The 18,100-nt window shown below is 43.7% G+C and overlaps 1 protein-coding gene across 2 annotated transcripts in view; it reads right to left on the minus strand.

Moving 5' to 3' along the window:
- Positions 1-2,019: 2,019 nt before the first annotated feature.
- Positions 2,020-18,100, minus strand: part of LOC144951822 (uncharacterized) — a 135,697-nt gene continuing 119,616 nt past the window's right edge. For both annotated transcript variants that reach the window (XM_078882167.1, XM_078882166.1), the window contains exons 30-36: positions 12,899-13,074; positions 7,216-7,297; positions 6,115-6,238; positions 5,261-5,296; positions 4,664-4,705; positions 4,253-4,283; positions 2,020-4,039 (exon numbers count right to left, since the gene is read on the minus strand). In XM_078882167.1, the coding sequence (XP_078738293.1) occupies positions 4,014-4,039; positions 4,253-4,283; positions 4,664-4,705; positions 5,261-5,296; positions 6,115-6,238; positions 7,216-7,297; positions 12,899-13,074 (517 nt within the window). In that variant the 3' untranslated portion in view covers positions 2,020-4,013. The remainder of the gene's footprint in view (positions 4,040-4,252; positions 4,284-4,663; positions 4,706-5,260; positions 5,297-6,114; positions 6,239-7,215; positions 7,298-12,898; positions 13,075-18,100) is intronic.

The raw sequence follows: 18,100 nt of genomic DNA on the forward strand, positions 1-18,100 counted from the left end.
CGGCCTCGAATGGCTCTGTTAAGCGATACAGGTTACTCAGCAGGCATATACTATAAGACATACGGGCGTTAACAGTATTCACTGCCTTGTCGACTCGATGAAACATCTCAATTAAGTCACAATGTAATGAACACGTTGATTCATGTTTGGCCCGTGTGCTGCATGTAGACTAAATTATGATTTCATTGTATACTCTGTAGTGATATCATTGTTTAAACATAACCAGAATTCATACCCACATAACTTGATGCATATAAATATAGGGATCGATTTTAATCAATGAATTGGTATACCCCTATGCATCCCCTAAAGTTTGCTGTTATAATTGTAAAATGCAGTGATTTAGAATCAGGAGTACAGTATATAGTGTAAATATAATTCATCTTAAAACTATTTATATGCCCATACGTATTGTGTGCATATGACAATTGTATTCACTTTGTAGAAAATGGCAAATTGCATTCAAGAGGCAGAATTGAGTGAGTTCCATTTGCACAGTCTGAATGGTGAGGGAATTGTTTCTGCTAATGTGTATTATTTGGGCTGACGGCAGTCAAGTTTGATTGTTTAACCAGGGGAGAACGCAAGAGACCCGGAGTCTCATTTGCGAGGGTGACCTGCTTCAGTGTTTAGTACGTTTAGTGGTCGTTTCGGTTGTGGTGGAGTAAAGTGTTGGTGCTGCTACATTATCCATCTCATCTGCAGAGTGTGGGGCAGCAGAACAAACACCGTTTACACGATGCCAGTCACCAGCAGGTGCATTCCACGCAAGAGGCAACTGGCAAGCAGGCAAATGCCAAGCCCTGTGTGAGCGAGCTGGGTCAGCGTGGCTTGAATGAGGAGTAAGCGGCGGCACCGTGTGGGTGTGAGTCCACTGTTCTCCGTGTCCCTCATGGGCTCAAACTCAAACCGTCTGCGATGTTCACTTTGCTGCTCATGACCCTCATAGAAGGTAAAAATTCATGTTTTGGTCATCTGGCAATTTCCAAATCAAAACAGTTGGCTAATATATGTGGCTGATATTAAGTTAGGGTGAATGTAATTCCTGTGGTTTATTGTTAATTGGTAAATTGCAAAATCATCGACGGTTTTGTTAATCACAGTAGCTATGGGAAATTGTCTCGGCCTTGCTGTGCGCTGCGTTGCACCACTATCCGAGTAGATAAACTTGCATTCAATAAACCTTCAGAGCCAGGGTGAACATCGGACTCCAAACGTATTTAATGAATTGAACGAGGTAAAACTGATTTAAAAACACAGCACAAATACAGCATCTGTTAATACTTGGAAATATCAATACAATTGTAATGCGAGCGTAAATGGGGTTGTTGCGGGGCTCGGGTCCAATCACACGGCCGGGGGTATTGGTGGGTCGGAGCCTGGTCTGCGGGGCATGTGGGAGGGGCCACCGTTCGCCTCGGCTCCAATGGGAGGCGAGGTGATGGGGGCGGAGCCAGCGGGAGAGAGATAGTATGGGAAGGCCGGATCTGAGGATCTGGAAGGGGAGGAGTCAGGATCACGTGGGGGGGGGGGGGGGGGGGGTGTATATAAGTGGGAGCCCGGAAGAGATCAGGGGAGTCGGGGAAGTTAAGAGTCTGAGCCACGTTGGGTGGTGAGAGAGAGATCCGCGCCATCGGCCACGTGGCCGAAGACCCTCTGCGCGCCGTCGTTCAGCGGTGTGCGGAGTGCGGGAATAGGGGAGTTAATGGGGGAGTGTGCGGGCAAGAGAGAGCAAGAGGGAGAGAGCGTACGCAGGGCACACGTGAGACAGGACTGGTCTGGGAGAGGGAGAGAGCGTATGCGGGGCGCACGTGAGACAGGACTGGTCCGGGAGAGAGAGAGAGCGTGCGCGGGGCGTACGCGAGACAGCACTGGTCCGAGAAAGAGGCCGGTGGGGGGTGCGGAGAAGAACCTAAATAAAAGACGAACGGAGACCAGCATCGCCTGACAGAGTCGTTTATTACACAATGAATGAACACTACAGCATCATAACATTTCTTAGATAACATGAAACTCAACAATAGATCCTGGATGGACCAGGCACCTACATTAGTACTGAATAGCTATAGAAGAGAATAAGCTACAGTGTTAAGTAAGGTCACATCGTGTAATCACCATACTGTAGCCAAATGTACAGCACTGCACATAACACTGAACTGTGGATGAGATATTTCGTCATCCTTGCTCTCAAGATCGCAATAAGGTTAGTCTGACTCGACTTTTTCAATTACAAGTAGCATTCACAATAAGGCAAGTGGCAGGCGTCATTGTTAACTAGGCCTCATATTTATCATTACAATTTAACAGCATTATAAAGGCATTTAAAACATTATAACGGACATTCTAACATTGTAACAGCATTCCCAGTATTATAAGAACATAAACGAACTTACAGACAAGGCTTCTTAAAAGTCCCACAATGAACAGTTGCACCCGTCTTCACAGGGATGCTATTTGTGCCACCATTTTGTACTCTGTATAATGGCTGATACCCTGACGCATGGCTTAGAGGATGTCCAATTGTAACTTCCTAGTCACGTGACCAAACTCAACATCCAAACAGGAAATTCCTGTGTACACACACCCCCACACCTGCCGCGAGGCAGAACATATACTGAGTCGAGCCAATCCGCAAATCATCAATTTCAATTTGCAGAAAAGAGCAACAACGTACACGGTCAACGTGTAACTAAAACACCTAACACACAGGTTTTCTATTCCTGCCATTTTTTGCATTAGAAGAGTTATCTACTATCTGAAATGTTAATGGGATGGCAGGAGCGTTTGGGATTAGGTTTTTAATATTAGCAGACTCCCTCATGTACACACACAAGCATGCCCTGTCATAGCCTGCATGCAGGTTTGGATTGTCACGTGATATTCAGAGAGAATCTGAAAATGAGACTGAGTAAATGGTTAAGAGGAAGATAACGAACAATGGGACTAGGGAACACATTTGTGCTGCGTGCTGAACTCATCGTGAGTCCAGTGCACAGCACGAGCTAAGTGCACGTTTGGGGTGTGAGCAGTTAAAGTGGTGCCCTGCGGGGTGTGATCACTGCCACCAGTAAGGAGGCCGGTGTGTGGCGTGCGCACTCTGCCAGTCACCCAAGCTACTTTACATAACCTGCGCATTCTTTGTTTACAGGGTAGATTGGGGCTCCCCTAATGCCGTGTAATGGGCATTGCAAAACATAATGACCAAATATTCCAGGGAGATGTGTGCAACACACTCACCTAGGACGTTGTGCATCCCCTGTGATTGAGCTGTCACACTGCCCTGACAGCAAATCTTCCCATTGTCTGTTTTTGCAATAAAAATTAATTGGCAATAAATGTATGTGAACTGTTATTGCGTATGCAACTATGTTCAAGTGCTGAATGCCAATATCAAGGTCTGATAGCCACAAGAGGGATTATAGATAGAGTTGGTGTTCTTTTTCATTCCTCCTCCATTGACGGAGTGCAGACTACAGTGGTTTACTGTGTGGTCCATAGTTTGGGATGCATGGCCACAGTCGCACTGTGGTTTGTATTTTAAGTTTGCGTTCATGAAGGAGATTTACGCAGCGGCTGCTTGATGTCCTGACGGTTACACCAGTGTCAACGCCAGCAGGTGCGATGTTTGGATCTCGATTTGGCTGTTCTAATTACTGTAAATGAGCGACTCAAGGCCAAAGACATTTTCCAAAAGTGTTTTTGCTAAAGGACATGAAACTAACATTTATATTGAGATATGTGAACTGTGTGTAATTATGTATAGACAACTATTAACACATCATTATACCCCATTTCCATGATGCAGCTATTACAATGTAAAAATCGAATTATATAAAAAAAATTAAGAAGAGCAAATAACGTTCAATGGAGCAAAAAGGATTGCGTAAAATAATACCTATGCTCAAGATAATTGAATGTTAAAGTGAATATGAGCGGTGGTGATGCCCCATTCCAGACGATCTTTTCCTGCCGGGCGAGTTGCACTCAGCGTGTGGTCACTGTCCACGCTGGCGCTACATGATAGCGCAGCCCCCAGAGCCTGCAAGAGAATACGGTTGCCAGTGATGAGCAGAGGGCCAATGATGACTCACAGACTACAGCGCTGCATCTGCTGTGCATGCCGTGCGTGTCCTTCACACAAGTGCCGTGCACAGTTTCTGTGCAAAGCACAATGTGTCAGACTGAAACGTGGCAGACACACTTCTAATGAAAGACCTGTACGCCCAACAAAGTCGATGTGACAAGTCCGTACCTTGCTTCATTGCTTCTGCCTTTGCTATCATCTGTAGAAACACAATACAAGCGGTCAGAGCGAATCCAGCAGAGCTGCGCTATGTGTCTTGTGTGGCTCTGAAGGAGCTGGATTGGTTAGCAATGTGAATCTTCATGTGGCTGCAGTTTGATGTCTTTGTTAAGGTTTTTTTAACCCTCTTTTTTGCGTCATACTTCTTGACCGTGATTTCCACAGTTATATAATTAACAGAAAAATGTGCAAAATAACAAGTAGCTGTGTATCTCTAACTGGTCATATGTTTCACCTTTTAAAGCAAATGCAATTCACAGAGTGTTTAGGAATGAAGTCTGTGCATAGTTTAAGGTGACAAAACCTATCCTCTGCATTTCCAGCAGTAGGCTTCTTTCAAGCTGGTGCAATGTCACCCACCTCTGGGACAGGCTCTTTCAATGTAGGAGAAAGCACGGCAGTCTATAAACAAAACATAACATTTAGGGGAATTACACACATCACTGACCTGCAGTGTCAGTGCGAAGAGTGCTATCGCCTGTGCATCAGTGCTAGCACAGTGCTATTGCAAAAGCGTTAGCAATGTATCAAAATCAGATCTCCGTTTTCATAGCACTATTGCCTTCAGAGTGTTATCTGAAAGGTGAAAATACTCATGAACTAGAAAATCTAAGGTAGCCCAGCTCAGGTATATACAGGCCTTTGTAGTAGCACATAGTAATTAATGGTGCATGTCCTGTAAATCATTTAAATTATAAATGATGAGAAAACTCATCACAACAGAAACATTAATGCTGGCTGGAAATAGTTTTAGCAACACACAAGGTGGTACGTTGCTTGAACAAATGCTCCCAGGCTTATACAGGCCACATTTTTTCAATGCTTTGAGTTGGTGGTCTAAATTACAAAATGGCCCAACATGCAGGTCTTGTGAGCTTGTGGTCTGCATAAGGTAATGCAATACTGCACACCTTTTTGAGATTGGCTTGTAAACAGAAGGAGTAACACGGTTCTTACCTCAGAAACAGCTTTAGCAATGTCTCCTTTTTCCATCTGAGTGAATGTGAACACGATAAGATAATTCAGCATTTTGTGAAATTATTATTCACTCCATGTGCCTAACATTTGGTAAAATTTAGACCACGTGTGTGCGCATTATGTGTGTACAAGTGTGAGTGCACGTTAGTATTTGTGCGTTTCTGCATGCATGCTAATTCTATGCAGCCATACCAATTGCTGAGTCTATAGATTCACAGAACTGACTGTGATGAGACTGTTCGTCTGCCGTGGAACAATGGTTGCAGGCCACTGGGGTAAGCAAGGGGTTGGACAAACAAAACCAGGGGGCTACACCGGCCATGGTGCACCGGCCCTCGGTGTTCTCAGGGCACCACCGCACAAGGTGCAATGCCTACGTACACATGGGTTTGTGTGACCCCTACTGTGGGTCCATATGCGTGGGTCAGTATGTGTCGGTCCGTATGCATGCAGCCCTCTCTAGAAAGCAAACCATTGCCTGCAATGTCAGCCTACTATGCAGTGTGACAAGGCAGTGCTAACAATGAACGCGGTGCGCATTTGCGATGCAGTGCTGGAGCAGTGAGAACGTCTCTGCTCTGTAGTAGCTTCCCGGTCCCTGTCGGGCAGAAAATGACTCGGAGCATGCCGAGTGAGGCACACCGCAATTCACGTTCTGCCACTGCTGGGTGCTCCTTGCCGAGTGCTGCCCGAGTTGTCCACGATCCATTTAGCTTTGCCACACGGTTACATTTTACACCCCGTGTTTGCCCAGTACCGCACTAATGAAGCTGTTCACACTCAATGCGCCACGTATGATTCTGCAGACTCCGCCTCATTGTCCCCATACTTACGGTTTTGTACATCTTGCAGATTTTAACGACGTCCAGTGGGCTGAGGCAATCCCGCTGGCCGACAGTGGTTGTCTCTGGTATAGGGATGATCGTAGGGCTCATCCCGTCACCAGAGAAGGCGAACCTTCAACGCGAATACATCACATTGGGTGAAATGAACTGATGCACTCTGTACAATATTACTCTTCAGCTGACGATGAAGCACGTGCATATGCTGTAGCCATTGCTGATGCTCCACCAGAAGAAAATGCCTGAGCCGTCACTGTTGACAGCTTCTGCTGTAGATCCACCAGATAAAGATGAGGCCCAAACTGACGAAGTCCCTGTTGCTCTTGAATGAGCTGCAGAATCTTCATCAGGAGTTGCCTTAGATTCAGCAGCTGCTTTCCCATTCGAACGTGTGACACGAGTCATAATCTTTTGATGCCACTGTCCGCCAATAAATTATTTTGGAAACGAATTGAGGAGCCGTCGATTCTAGAGGACGAGTCAAATCTGCCTTTCGAACACGGAGCCAATCGGTATCAGGCTGGGTGCTATACGGCAAAAGACAGTGAAGCTTCGAGTTCAGCTATTCATAACATTCATCTTCCGACTGCTTTGACATCATGAGAACTGATTTTGAGGCACCCCACAAGACTTTCTGACTGGGGTAGTGAATCGCGGGGAAAGAAAAAAAAAATGCGCACCGGTGTATCGCCAATATGCTCCATTATCTAACAAGGGAATGTGTCACGATGCTTAAAGCCATGGAAACTGTTCCCAGTATACAGCGCGCCCGTCTCCCTGCTCCCACGCTCCACTGTCTCTCACAGAACAACACTGCAATAGGCAGAGGGCAGCTATCATTACAAGAGGAGTAACAGTGAGCCCCAGGACAAGAATGTCGTTGCTGGAAACTACTATTACACGTCCAATGCAAGAGCACTGCTAGGAGCCACTCATGATGCTCGATGATCCTGATGCAGAGTGGCACAGAGCTGAATAAGATAATACATGCCCGGTATGATTTATTACGAGTGAGGCTGCTCAGATGGCTGTGAGCAATTACACTGGCTCGGGCTGTAAAGCCACGACCTGGTGAGATCACAAGAGCCTTACCTGCCGTAGTGAGTGATGCTGATATAGTCATAGGGAAGTTCAGAGTCAGCGGTTTCCAGCAGTTGAAACTGGCGTTGTTCACCTGCAACAGAAACCACCAATCAGTTGTTTCTATTCTATTTCGGATTTATATAGCGCCCTTTCCAGGGCTGTAATCTCTGGTTTTGAAATCATTGAATACCAAGACATTGCCTATAATTTGCATCAACACAATATATAGAGCCCATATCGATGACATGGAACCTGATCGATATTGCAGCATCAACGGTAATGTGGCCAAATCAATGCTTTTTTTCAATTAACTCTCATAATATTTCCACTCAATCGAAAACCCTTAGCCACCCTGCCAACACATGAAACCAGAGCCATGGTCTTGTAAAACAAAACAAAACTATTTTTTTTACCAGGTAAAGCCCACTGAGCTTATGAGATTTTTTTCATAGGTGACGTGATGACTTATGGTAGCTCGTTGAAGTGGTTTATCTCATCACACTTGGGAATTTATAGTCGCAGCCAAATATTCTAAACGCATGTTTCCAAATGTGGAGGGAAAACCAAAGGGACTGGAAAAATTACACGCGGCCTTCACGGGAAGAGCGAACATGCAAACTCCAATTATACGGCAAGCATCATCATGGTCGGGATAGAAACCATGACCCCCTGTGTACCAGGCGAAGAAGATAACACCTCGTCACCGCGGCGACGAATCGGTAAGCACAGACACCATTACACGTTGGGTTCAACACGGGCCCATATGACAACGCCTAATGTGGTTAAATTACTTTTTTTTACGTAAAAAAATATCTGTGAAACATAACAATTACAGGTAGGTGGTTCAAATAATGAGCCTGTTATGCTAAATATACTGTGGTTTTTTTTCGGTAAAATCACGTAGGTAAAAAATAAAATAAATGAAAACAACTAAATTAAATCACGACGTTTCGGGCGCAACACAAGCGTCCTTCTTCAGGTGGGGACAACGTAGCGAAAGCACAACCGCTTAAGTGTGTCTAAGAGATGGCTGTGACGAGTAATTATATAGTCGCGGGGGATGGAGGGAGGGGAGGGGCCATGGTGAGTGTGTGGGCGGGCTGTGGACTGGGAGGCAACGATGTGAGGAACGGGGTGGGCGCTTAGAGGCAACGTACGGAGTTCAAACTGAAGCTGTGATGCCGGGGGCGGAAGTAGATAAGGAAGCTAAGATTAAGCAGCCTTTTGTTATGCTGCCGGGGGGTAAATTGCGCAAGCTGAAAACAACGTGTGGTAATGGTGATGGTAAGTGTGTGAAGCTGGGGGTAACAGACTGGGAATATGGATGATTATGAAAATAAATCTAAACTGGCTGTCGAGCAGTAAACTGCACGGCAGCTAAAGTTTTAACTTGGTTAATTACATCCTTCCAATGATTGCTCAATTTGAATCCATAATCTCGGTTGAAGTTATGTCTATGTTTGTATGTCTGGAAAATTATAAAGGCGCAAGCTAAACTTGCACGCTCGAAATAACGTATGGCAAATGGTGATGGTAGTGTAAAGCTGGGAGTAGAAGACTGGGAATATGGATATATGAAAATAAATATAAACTGGCTGTCTAGCAGTAAACTGCATGGCAGCTAAAGTTGAACTTGGTTAATTACATCCTTCCGATGATTGCTCAATTTGAATCCATCCTCTCGGTTGAAGTTATATCTGTTTGTATATCTGGATGGCTTCATGGACAAATATTTGGTGGTATCCAGGAGTCTTGCAGAGTACCTTGGTATCGGAGAACACAATGGCATTAGAACAAGCAGTATTATAAGTGGTCAGCTATGGCCGAATAATTCGTCCTGCCGTGCTTCAAATCCGACTTGTGCTCGCAAATGCGGTCAGAAATATGTCGTTTCGTTTCCACCACAGGTGCAACTCAGTTTGTAGAATTTTTTCCATTTTTACGAATAACACAATTTTAATTTTCCTGTTGTTGTGTTTAAATGGTACCAGTTTCCCTTTCATCACTGCCTGCATCATCAGGTTTTCCTCTATGTGCAACATTTTTCTTATTTCTACGTTGGTCACTCTTTGGGTCCAGCTTAGATGCAGTATCCTACTGTAGCAATACATTTCAAGTGCCAATATCTTATCTCTGTCAGTCTTTTAAAATGTATAAGTCTGGCAGGCATACAAAGCTGTACTGTTCATCTGTCAAATAATTCTTAATCTGCACATTTAATCAGTTTAATATAACTATCATTAGTACCTTCCCTATGCGGCTCATTAGTCCGATGGTTCTGTAATTTTTACAATCGGTGAGATCTTCTTTCTTAGGTATCGTCACAAGAATGGATTTTGTCCACTACTCCGGTATTTTCCATTCTCTCCATACTTGTGTAGAGACACAGATGTCTCTGTGGGTCACGCCAGCCAGTGCTGGAGGGGCGCTTGGACGAGTTAAGGACACGTGGCCGAAAGCGGTGCCACGATTGGACGAGCTAAGGGCAGCACGTGACCGGAAGTGGGCCTCGATTGGAGGCGTCAAGGGCACGTGACCTGAAGCGGCGTCTCGATTAGAGAAGTTAAGGACACGTGACTGGAAGCGGGGGCGCTGTCCTTGATACAGCAAGGGGCGGGGCCGGGGCCAAGGGATAAAGGGGGAGCGCCGGGGGGACTCGGGGCTCGTGTCGGGCATCACGAGTTAACAGGCACGCGCATAGTGAGCAGCCTAAAACAAGTTAGCCCCATTTAGCAACAGAATCCGGTGTATAGTGAATTGTTTAATAAACGAGTTGCCTCCTACAACAGTGTGTGTGCGCCTCAGTCGACATACACTACACTTGCTTGCATAGCACGTAGATTTTTTAAATAAGTTCCTTCCCTGCAGCTTTTGTTATTCATCCGCTTATGCTGTCCACTCCTGGATTTTTGTTTTTCCTCAAATGTTTTATTTTCTACTTCTTCGTACAATATGTTATAATTTTCATCATCTCTCGGTGGTGGGGATATCTTTTCAAGTTCATCCAGTAGCTTTGTATTCTCTTGATCCGTATCCAAATATATATATTATTGCAATACTTAGTCCATCTCTTTTTTGTCTCTTCTATGTCCACAAAGATCGTACTGTCCTTGCCTTTTATCACCGTTTGCCTTAGTTGCCATTTCGTATTTGTGCTCTTGACTCGTTTGAACACCTCCTTGGTTTTGTATTCTCCAGCGGAGTTTTCAATCTCGCTACATTTATTTTCCAGCCATTCCTGCATATCCTTTGTTGCTGAGGTCGTTACCCCATTGCATAGCTTTTTGTACTTAGTCGCCATCTCATCCGATTCCTTTATCTTTTGCATTATTTTTCTCTTTTCCTGTGCTAGTTCCAGGGTTTTTTTAGTTATCCATTTTCTTTTGGGTTTTACAACTATGCTTCTACTATGCTTATACTTCTTCAGTGCTAATGCCTGTCTCTGCTAAAGTCTTCTATTTTTGCTCTATTCCTCTTCATATGTCCTCCATATTTCCTCGTTCTAGAGTGCCCTAGATTCCTCTTCTCATATTGCCTTCTGGACATGCGATTTAGTTTTAATCGTAAGTCCGATAACACATCGGCTCCTTGGAATATTCTACATAGTTGAAGATATGTTTTCCAGTGTCTATCGATCATTACCAAATTAGCATGTCATGTTTTGAAACAAATTCTTGCAGTCTCTCACCCCTTTAATTTCTTTCCTACCTTTGCATAATATGTTCCCATCCGGTGTTATCCATCACAATTTTAGCATTCCAGTCTCCCACAATTATCTTTAAATCTTTCCTAGGCAGTTCCTTTAATGTGCTTTCCAGCGTTCCATAGAATTATTCAATATCCTCTTCTGTGCTATTTGATGCTGGTGCATATATTTGGATGAGACATATTTAGAGGTTTCCCACTAAATTTCACAACAATTACCCTCAGACCAAACAGTCTGTATCCCAATAATTACACTTTGGCTTTTGCAAGAACCCTCTGGTGTGCACTTTATCTTGCCCAGACCAGATCCCTTTTTACCCCCATTTATCTCCCTCGTTGCTGTCCATCTCATTTCTGCAAGTCCTAGAATGGGTTTCCTGGAAAATATTTTTATTGCCAATAGGGCTGACCTGATATTTTTTTTTATTATGCAACAATACACTTCAAATTACGATTATCGTGATATCAGTTTCACTTCACCTTTTAGTTGTATTTTAAATTTGTATCGTTTAGTTTTTTTGCTTTGATGGACTTCAAGTAAAAACAAAAGTTATTTATCTCCAGTGCACTAAATGCCTCCCGTAAGTCTTCTGATAATAGCAACTTTGCAACCAATCATGTTTATAATGCTCATCCTGTCCGAAAATGTAATTTTGTCCTGAAAACGTGATGCAAAAACAATGTCATGGACTACTGCTAGTTTTAGAACATTAATTGTTGTTGTCAACTTTAATTATTGTTACAGGTAGGACGCTGATTTGTTATATCACGATATGTCCTGGAGAAATTTATTTTTTTATGAAAAAAATCAAAGAAATCCTAAAAGTGCTTATGAATGATAACACTAAGCAGTGCTGGCCGAGGAAACGTACCCTCCCCCATCATTCACTCAGCCAATGACAGCGACAGAGCCAACCACACCCAAACCTCTGTGATTCAATTATCATGATTCATGATCACAATTACATTTTTTAAAATCTATTTGTTTAGCTACGTGAGAACTCAGTAGCCCAGTATAGTCTGAGGCTCCACCTAAAATAACACATTCCCCTATATTAAATGGTATAGCACTGATTAGATTTGTGCTCACTTCTCCAGAAACGCATCTTGAGCGCTAAGCGAGGTCTGCCTGTGTTTGAGAAGTTGTCAAAAATCATGAAACAGTGCACACAGGGGAATATGAAACCTGTGATTACGGCTTACGATGCACAGCTGGGAGCTGCGATTTGAGAAGTGAATCGACAGCATCATAGCTCATTGTCGATGACACAATGGCCAGTATCGATAGTTCTGGTAACGTGACACCATAGCTCTCAAATGTTTATGGATTGCGTCTTCCTCTAAGTAAAACACAAGTTTTCTTTGAGGACTAATAATTAACAGGAGTTTAACCTTGTCCTGAATGAAATTTGAACAACTATTGTTGTTTTGCATTCCTCCTCTTCGTCTGGACATCGGGTGACTTTATGCCCTTGGAGACATAATGTCTCAGTAAACATGTGAATTGTAAAAAAAACAACTCAATTGTTCAATTATATAATTATTGAGAATTCTTGATAATTACGTCACTGATCAATTATCGTCCCAACTGTCTTTGAACGCGCATATGTTTATGTCATCCTCATATTCCACAATGCGTACCACCGTGTGCTTATTGACAATGGCATTCTAGTCTCTTACACACACAATGCCTGAGCAGCATTGTGTTGATTTGCATAGAATACAACGCCGTTCTTCAAAGTCGTTTTGGAGACCACGGTTAAATGGTAGGAAACAACAGCGACTCACACAAACACGATTGGAGGTGAGTGATAAGTGAAGGGCCTCACGTCACAGAAATCACAGCTCAAGATCACGGCTCGTGGGCCCCGCTGGAGAGGGATCCCAAATGCTTGCTCAAGCACTGCCCTGATGAGACCTGGATGTTTGTAATGCGTGCCACCCACGAGGGCACTAAGCCGAGCGTGTCTTTCTTGCAGTGCCCCACCTTCCTTGACGTTGTCCTCGTTAATCTTGATGTACTTATCGCGGTCGCTGCGGCAGTGCTCGTGCTGGAAGCCGAGCGCGTGCATGAGCTCGTGCAGAACCGTGCCCTTGGTCACCTTCCCGGGCTCCAGGGACAAGGACTGAGCCCCTCCCTTCTTGCCCAGGAACGACCAGCTCCTGTTCACACAGCACCCAGGGTTTATTGTGAACAATGCACACGTGGGACAGCAGACTGAACAATGAACATGTGGCCACTGCAGAATGAACAATGGACACGTGGCCACTGCCTCAATCGGCACTATCAATCGGCCATGATCCGTACTAGAACAAATCACAAGTAAAACGGCAACGTGGTTTACTGCTCAATGGAGTGTAAGCTGGCACTCAGCTCCTGGTTGTGACTCTGAGCTGGTGGTGAATATTATACATTCTTATTATAGAGGCAAGTTTTTCCATTAGACCACCACTACTGACTTTCCCACGAACTGGTACTCATTTTATCAACCATAGTTACAAAAATAAACAATACAAAACATGATAGGAGTGCAAAGTATAGTCATGGAAAGCAAATCACTAAAAATAACTAAATAAACTAAAACTAAGCTATTTTTTTATTTACCAGGCAAATCCTGCTGAGGTATTAGCTATTTTCCAGAAGTGACCTGGCCACAAATGATAGCTCAATGAAGTGGCTTATCATGTGGAAATTTATAGTAGCCAAACATTAATTCTAGATTTGAAGCTTTTGTGACTGCAAGGATTCATACTTTTAGGTTTTTTCGGTAAAGTCATGTAGGTAAAAAATAAAAATAAATAATGAAAACTGAGTAATCATTGGAAAGATGTTATTAACCATGTAAAAAAAAGATTTAACTACACATTTGTACCATCTTATTTGACAGGTACTATTCTACTTTACCGAGTGTTGACATCCCCAGCGTTTAACAGTACTGCTTTCTTCTTTTATTTTGATTATCAGCTAACACCGGCCACAACCCCGAGTCAATGTGCACCATTGTTCTCTTTTAGCCCCCCCCCCACCGTTCCATTCCCTGGCTACCACATTCAGATAAGCCCCCCCCCATCCCCCTTAACTTGTATTTAAGAGCTTGTCTCTTGGATTTTTCCTCACTTGATACAGTAAATTTAGCTGTGACGGTCCCATCTGATGATAGAGATTTGTGTTGCCTCCGAAACGTCGTAATTTATTATTTTATTTCTATTATTTTCATAATTTATTTTTATTTTTTACCTACGTGATTTTACCGAAAAAACCTAAGAGTAGCCAAACATTATCAACGCATGAAGGAAAAATTGAAGGACCCAGAGAAAAAATCCAAGCAACCACGGGGATAACATGTAAACTCCACATATACAGGCATAAGGATCGGGATAAAACCCACAACCTCCTGTATACTAGACGAGGATGATAACATCACGCCACCGTAACACTCCTTAAATAAATAACAATAAGTTAATAATTCCCAAGCTTGGGCAAGGCAGCAAAACAACTGTAAAAACAGTCACAGACCACACCAAGACAACACACAGTCTCTTGATAAAATTGTACATTAAACTGTAACTATAGATACATGGGTAAGGATCAAAGTTACAAATCACATTGGCAAATGTGATATGAAGGCAGTAAACAAGGTTGTTCCAAAACATTGGTGCTGCAACAGCCAAGGGTGCGTCACCTATCCCAATGCTTGTTCTTGGGATAGTTAAAAGGCAATCAAAAAGACGTCTTAGGTTTCTTGGCTTTGACAATGGGGTTAATGAATTAGCTAAGTATAGCACACATTTGCCAATAAGGATTGTATGGATGAACATGGCCCAATGTAGATTTATTCTTGCATCAAGTGATGTGAGATTGGATTTTTACGTAGAGGTCACAATGGTGGGTCCTGTGCGGTACATTCAACGCAAATAGAAGAGCAGAATGATAAAGCAGGTTTAGTCTGTTGAGTGATTCATTAGTATCTGATCTGTAAGCAGCGTCACACTAGTCAATCTGAGGTAGAATGACAGCTTCAACAATTTGCAGGCATAATCCAATGGGAAAACAATGTTTGTTTCCATATCAAAACCCTATTTTTAAAATTTTCTTTGACATGTGATCAATATGGGGTTGGAATGCGAGTTTTGAATCAATCAGTAAACCGAAGTATGTGAAGCACTCTGTTTGTTCAATGTTGTTTCTGACATCGGAAATATATTAAAATAATTAAACTGGATTTCTGTTTTAAGAAAAGAGCATGATCTTAGTTTTTGGGGCTTTAGGAGCAATGTTAGTGATGACAATTTATACTAAATAAGATCGAAATCGTGTTGGAGATTGTGACTGTTTGGAGATTTATCCGATACTAGCATGATATTGTCATCAGCAAAGAGATTGAATTCTGAGTGATATAAGTTCAGGTTTTTTTTTATTAACCAAGAGCCTGGTACAGAGCGCAAGTGATGAAAAGGGGAAGGGTCAAATATATTCTGTGGACAAAAGCCCGAGGCCCAGTGCTCATTGGGCCGGAGAAATGGAGAAAGGTATGCTCACTACCCTACTGATGTAGTGATAATGATAATACACTGATAAAAGTTATTACCTGTAGGTACTTAAAGAAATCCATCCGGGGTCTGTTATAACGTGCCTGTATTTGCTCAAAGGATAACAAATTACCCCCCTTGGACAAGAGGTCGTCGATTTTTTCCAGTCCTGCCACTTTCCAGCTGGACCACTTGATACCCTTACCCCCCCCATTCTCAGTGAAGGGTTATCCCATAGCAGGAACCTGAAGGGGAGCAGAGAAGGGAATACGTCTATCCCTTCATATACCCAGCATGTAGGAAATTGTCCACACCAGTTTAATGCCTATCTTTAGTCGGGGAAAGGGAAAACCTGGTGAAGGGCCATGGCACAGATTCAGTTTTATGGTATTTGAAAAGGGTAGGGAGTGCCAGGCCTCCCTCCTTCACAGGGAGGGTGAGGGAATGGTAGTCTAGCCACGTGAGTTTGTGGTTCCAGATAAAAGAAATGTGTGAATGCAGTGTTTTGAAAAAGAGCCTCGGAATCTGTGAAGGGGCCACTCGTAAGTGGCATACAGGTTTTGGAAGAATCATCATATTCACCAGGTGGGTCCTATTATGGAGAGAGAGAGGGTATCTGTCCTTACCACGATGTAAGGGAGGAAGGAACTTACACTGCAAGGCATTTGATATGAGTCGGGCACCACCTGAAGGGCCGTAGACCCTCTGGGGGTTTGGGAGAGGCAGGGGACAGGGGCATTAATTCCGATTTAGCTATGTTCAGCTTATACCCGATGCCTCCCCACATACTCTCTCACTAGAGTCAAAATGGTGGGGATTGAGGTTTCCAGATCCGTGAGGGTAATAAGGAAATCGTCGGCGTACACGTCAATTTTGTTTTCCACTGTTTCGCAGCATATACCTGATATCTGTTGGTTATTTCGGATACTCTGAGGGAAGGGCTCCATGGCCAGGGTAAATAGTAGTAGAGAAAGAGGACAACCTTGCCTGGTACCTCTGCTTAGCAAAAAGTTTGGAGATGCCAAGCCATTAGTGACCATGTTGGCCGAGGGCCTAGCATTCATCAGAGAAAGAAGAGGGGATACCAAATGTGTCTATAGCCCGGAATAGGAAGGCAAATACCACCCTGTCAAAAGGCTTTTCTCCATTTAGGCTAAATTGTCCTTTGTGGATATTTATATGGCATTGCCCAAGGTTTCTACATTATTGGCCGAGTCTTTGTTCCTGATAAAGCCCGTCTGCGCTTTACAAATGATCACTGGAAGGGTCCTTTCCAGTTTGTTTGTAAGAATTTTGGCGAGGAGTTTATAGTCCGTGTTCAAAAGCGAGATGGGCCTATAGTTATCTATGACCTCCGATGGAGTGCCTAGTGTATGCAAAACCCAGATCATTGCCTCATTCATGAAGCTCGGGAGAGCAATGGAGTTACACGCGGCGTTAAGTGTTAACCTTACCTGTGAGGTGAGAGCTGCCCAACCTTATCATAGAGTTCCACTGGAATGCTATCAGGGCCAGCAACCTTTCCCGAGGGTGATGAAGCTAGGACACAGACTAGTTATTGAATAGCAAAGGGCCTGCCCAATTCTGTGCACTGTTGAGGGTCCAAATTAGGGAGATGAATCTTGGATAAGAAGGTGTATATTACCTTATTAGTTGGGGAGTCAGAGGTGTATAGGGATTCATAAAAATCTGTAAAGTGTGTATTCATTTCCCTGGCTTTGGTTGGGGGGGGGGGTCCTTCTTGTTCCGAATAGAGGCGATGTGCGATCAGTGCCGTCGGGATTTGGCCAGCTTCGCTAATAGTCTGGTTGTGGAGGGAGAGGGGTCATGGAAGGGCAGTCTGGCTCTCATAAACAGGACACTGGTTTGGTCATTAAGAACACTTTCCAGTTCCAGTCTTATGGTATTGATTTTTATCAACATTTCTGGCGATTGGACAGATTTTAAACTCCCATATAAGGCAGCCAGACCATCTTCCAGCATCGGGGCATGATCGAGGAGCTGTTTGTCGAGTATTTTGGTTTTTGTGATCTGTGATAGAAGTGATTTCGAAATCAGAATTCTTTTTTATTTGGATAGCATTCTATGTGCTTTATAAGTGTTGGCAAAATCCTTTTCAGATGCGTTAAGAGCCACCTGGGGTCGAGATATTATTTCAGAGAGAAGGAGTCATTGTGAAGCATTCTGGTCCAAAGTGGTAGCGTGGAATTTATCAAGTGCAGAGGCCAGAACCAAGATGATGAGGATAGCTGCTCCTCTACTGCCTGAAGTGTACATTGGCATGATACACCTGGCGCACCCAGTTTCTCTTCAATTTACTGGCTTCTAACTGTGTAATGTGTTTCCTTGAGAAGGGTAATATCCATATTTTGCCTGTATAAGGTCAGGACTCGCTGTCTCTTGATGGGGTGATTCAGGCTGTTCACGTGTATTGAGATGATATTCAGTCTGACAGTTACAGGGGGCTCTGCCATCGCTGTCAAGGGGTGAGGTGAGGTGACCCGGACTCACTTGGTCAATAATATTTCCTGGCAAGGGATGAGGGTATCGGGACATTTCCGCTCTGATCTGTCTGGGATAAGATAGATGAGGTGCCAAAAAATGAGCGAGGGAAGGTAGACAAACACTGTAAAGTAAAACGGGGAAAAATTAGAAGGGA

The sequence above is a fragment of the Lampetra fluviatilis genome, chromosome 3 (genome assembly GCF_964198595.1).
Source record: "Lampetra fluviatilis chromosome 3, kcLamFluv1.1, whole genome shotgun sequence".
Classification (NCBI taxonomy): Eukaryota; Metazoa; Chordata; class Hyperoartia; order Petromyzontiformes; family Petromyzontidae; genus Lampetra; species Lampetra fluviatilis.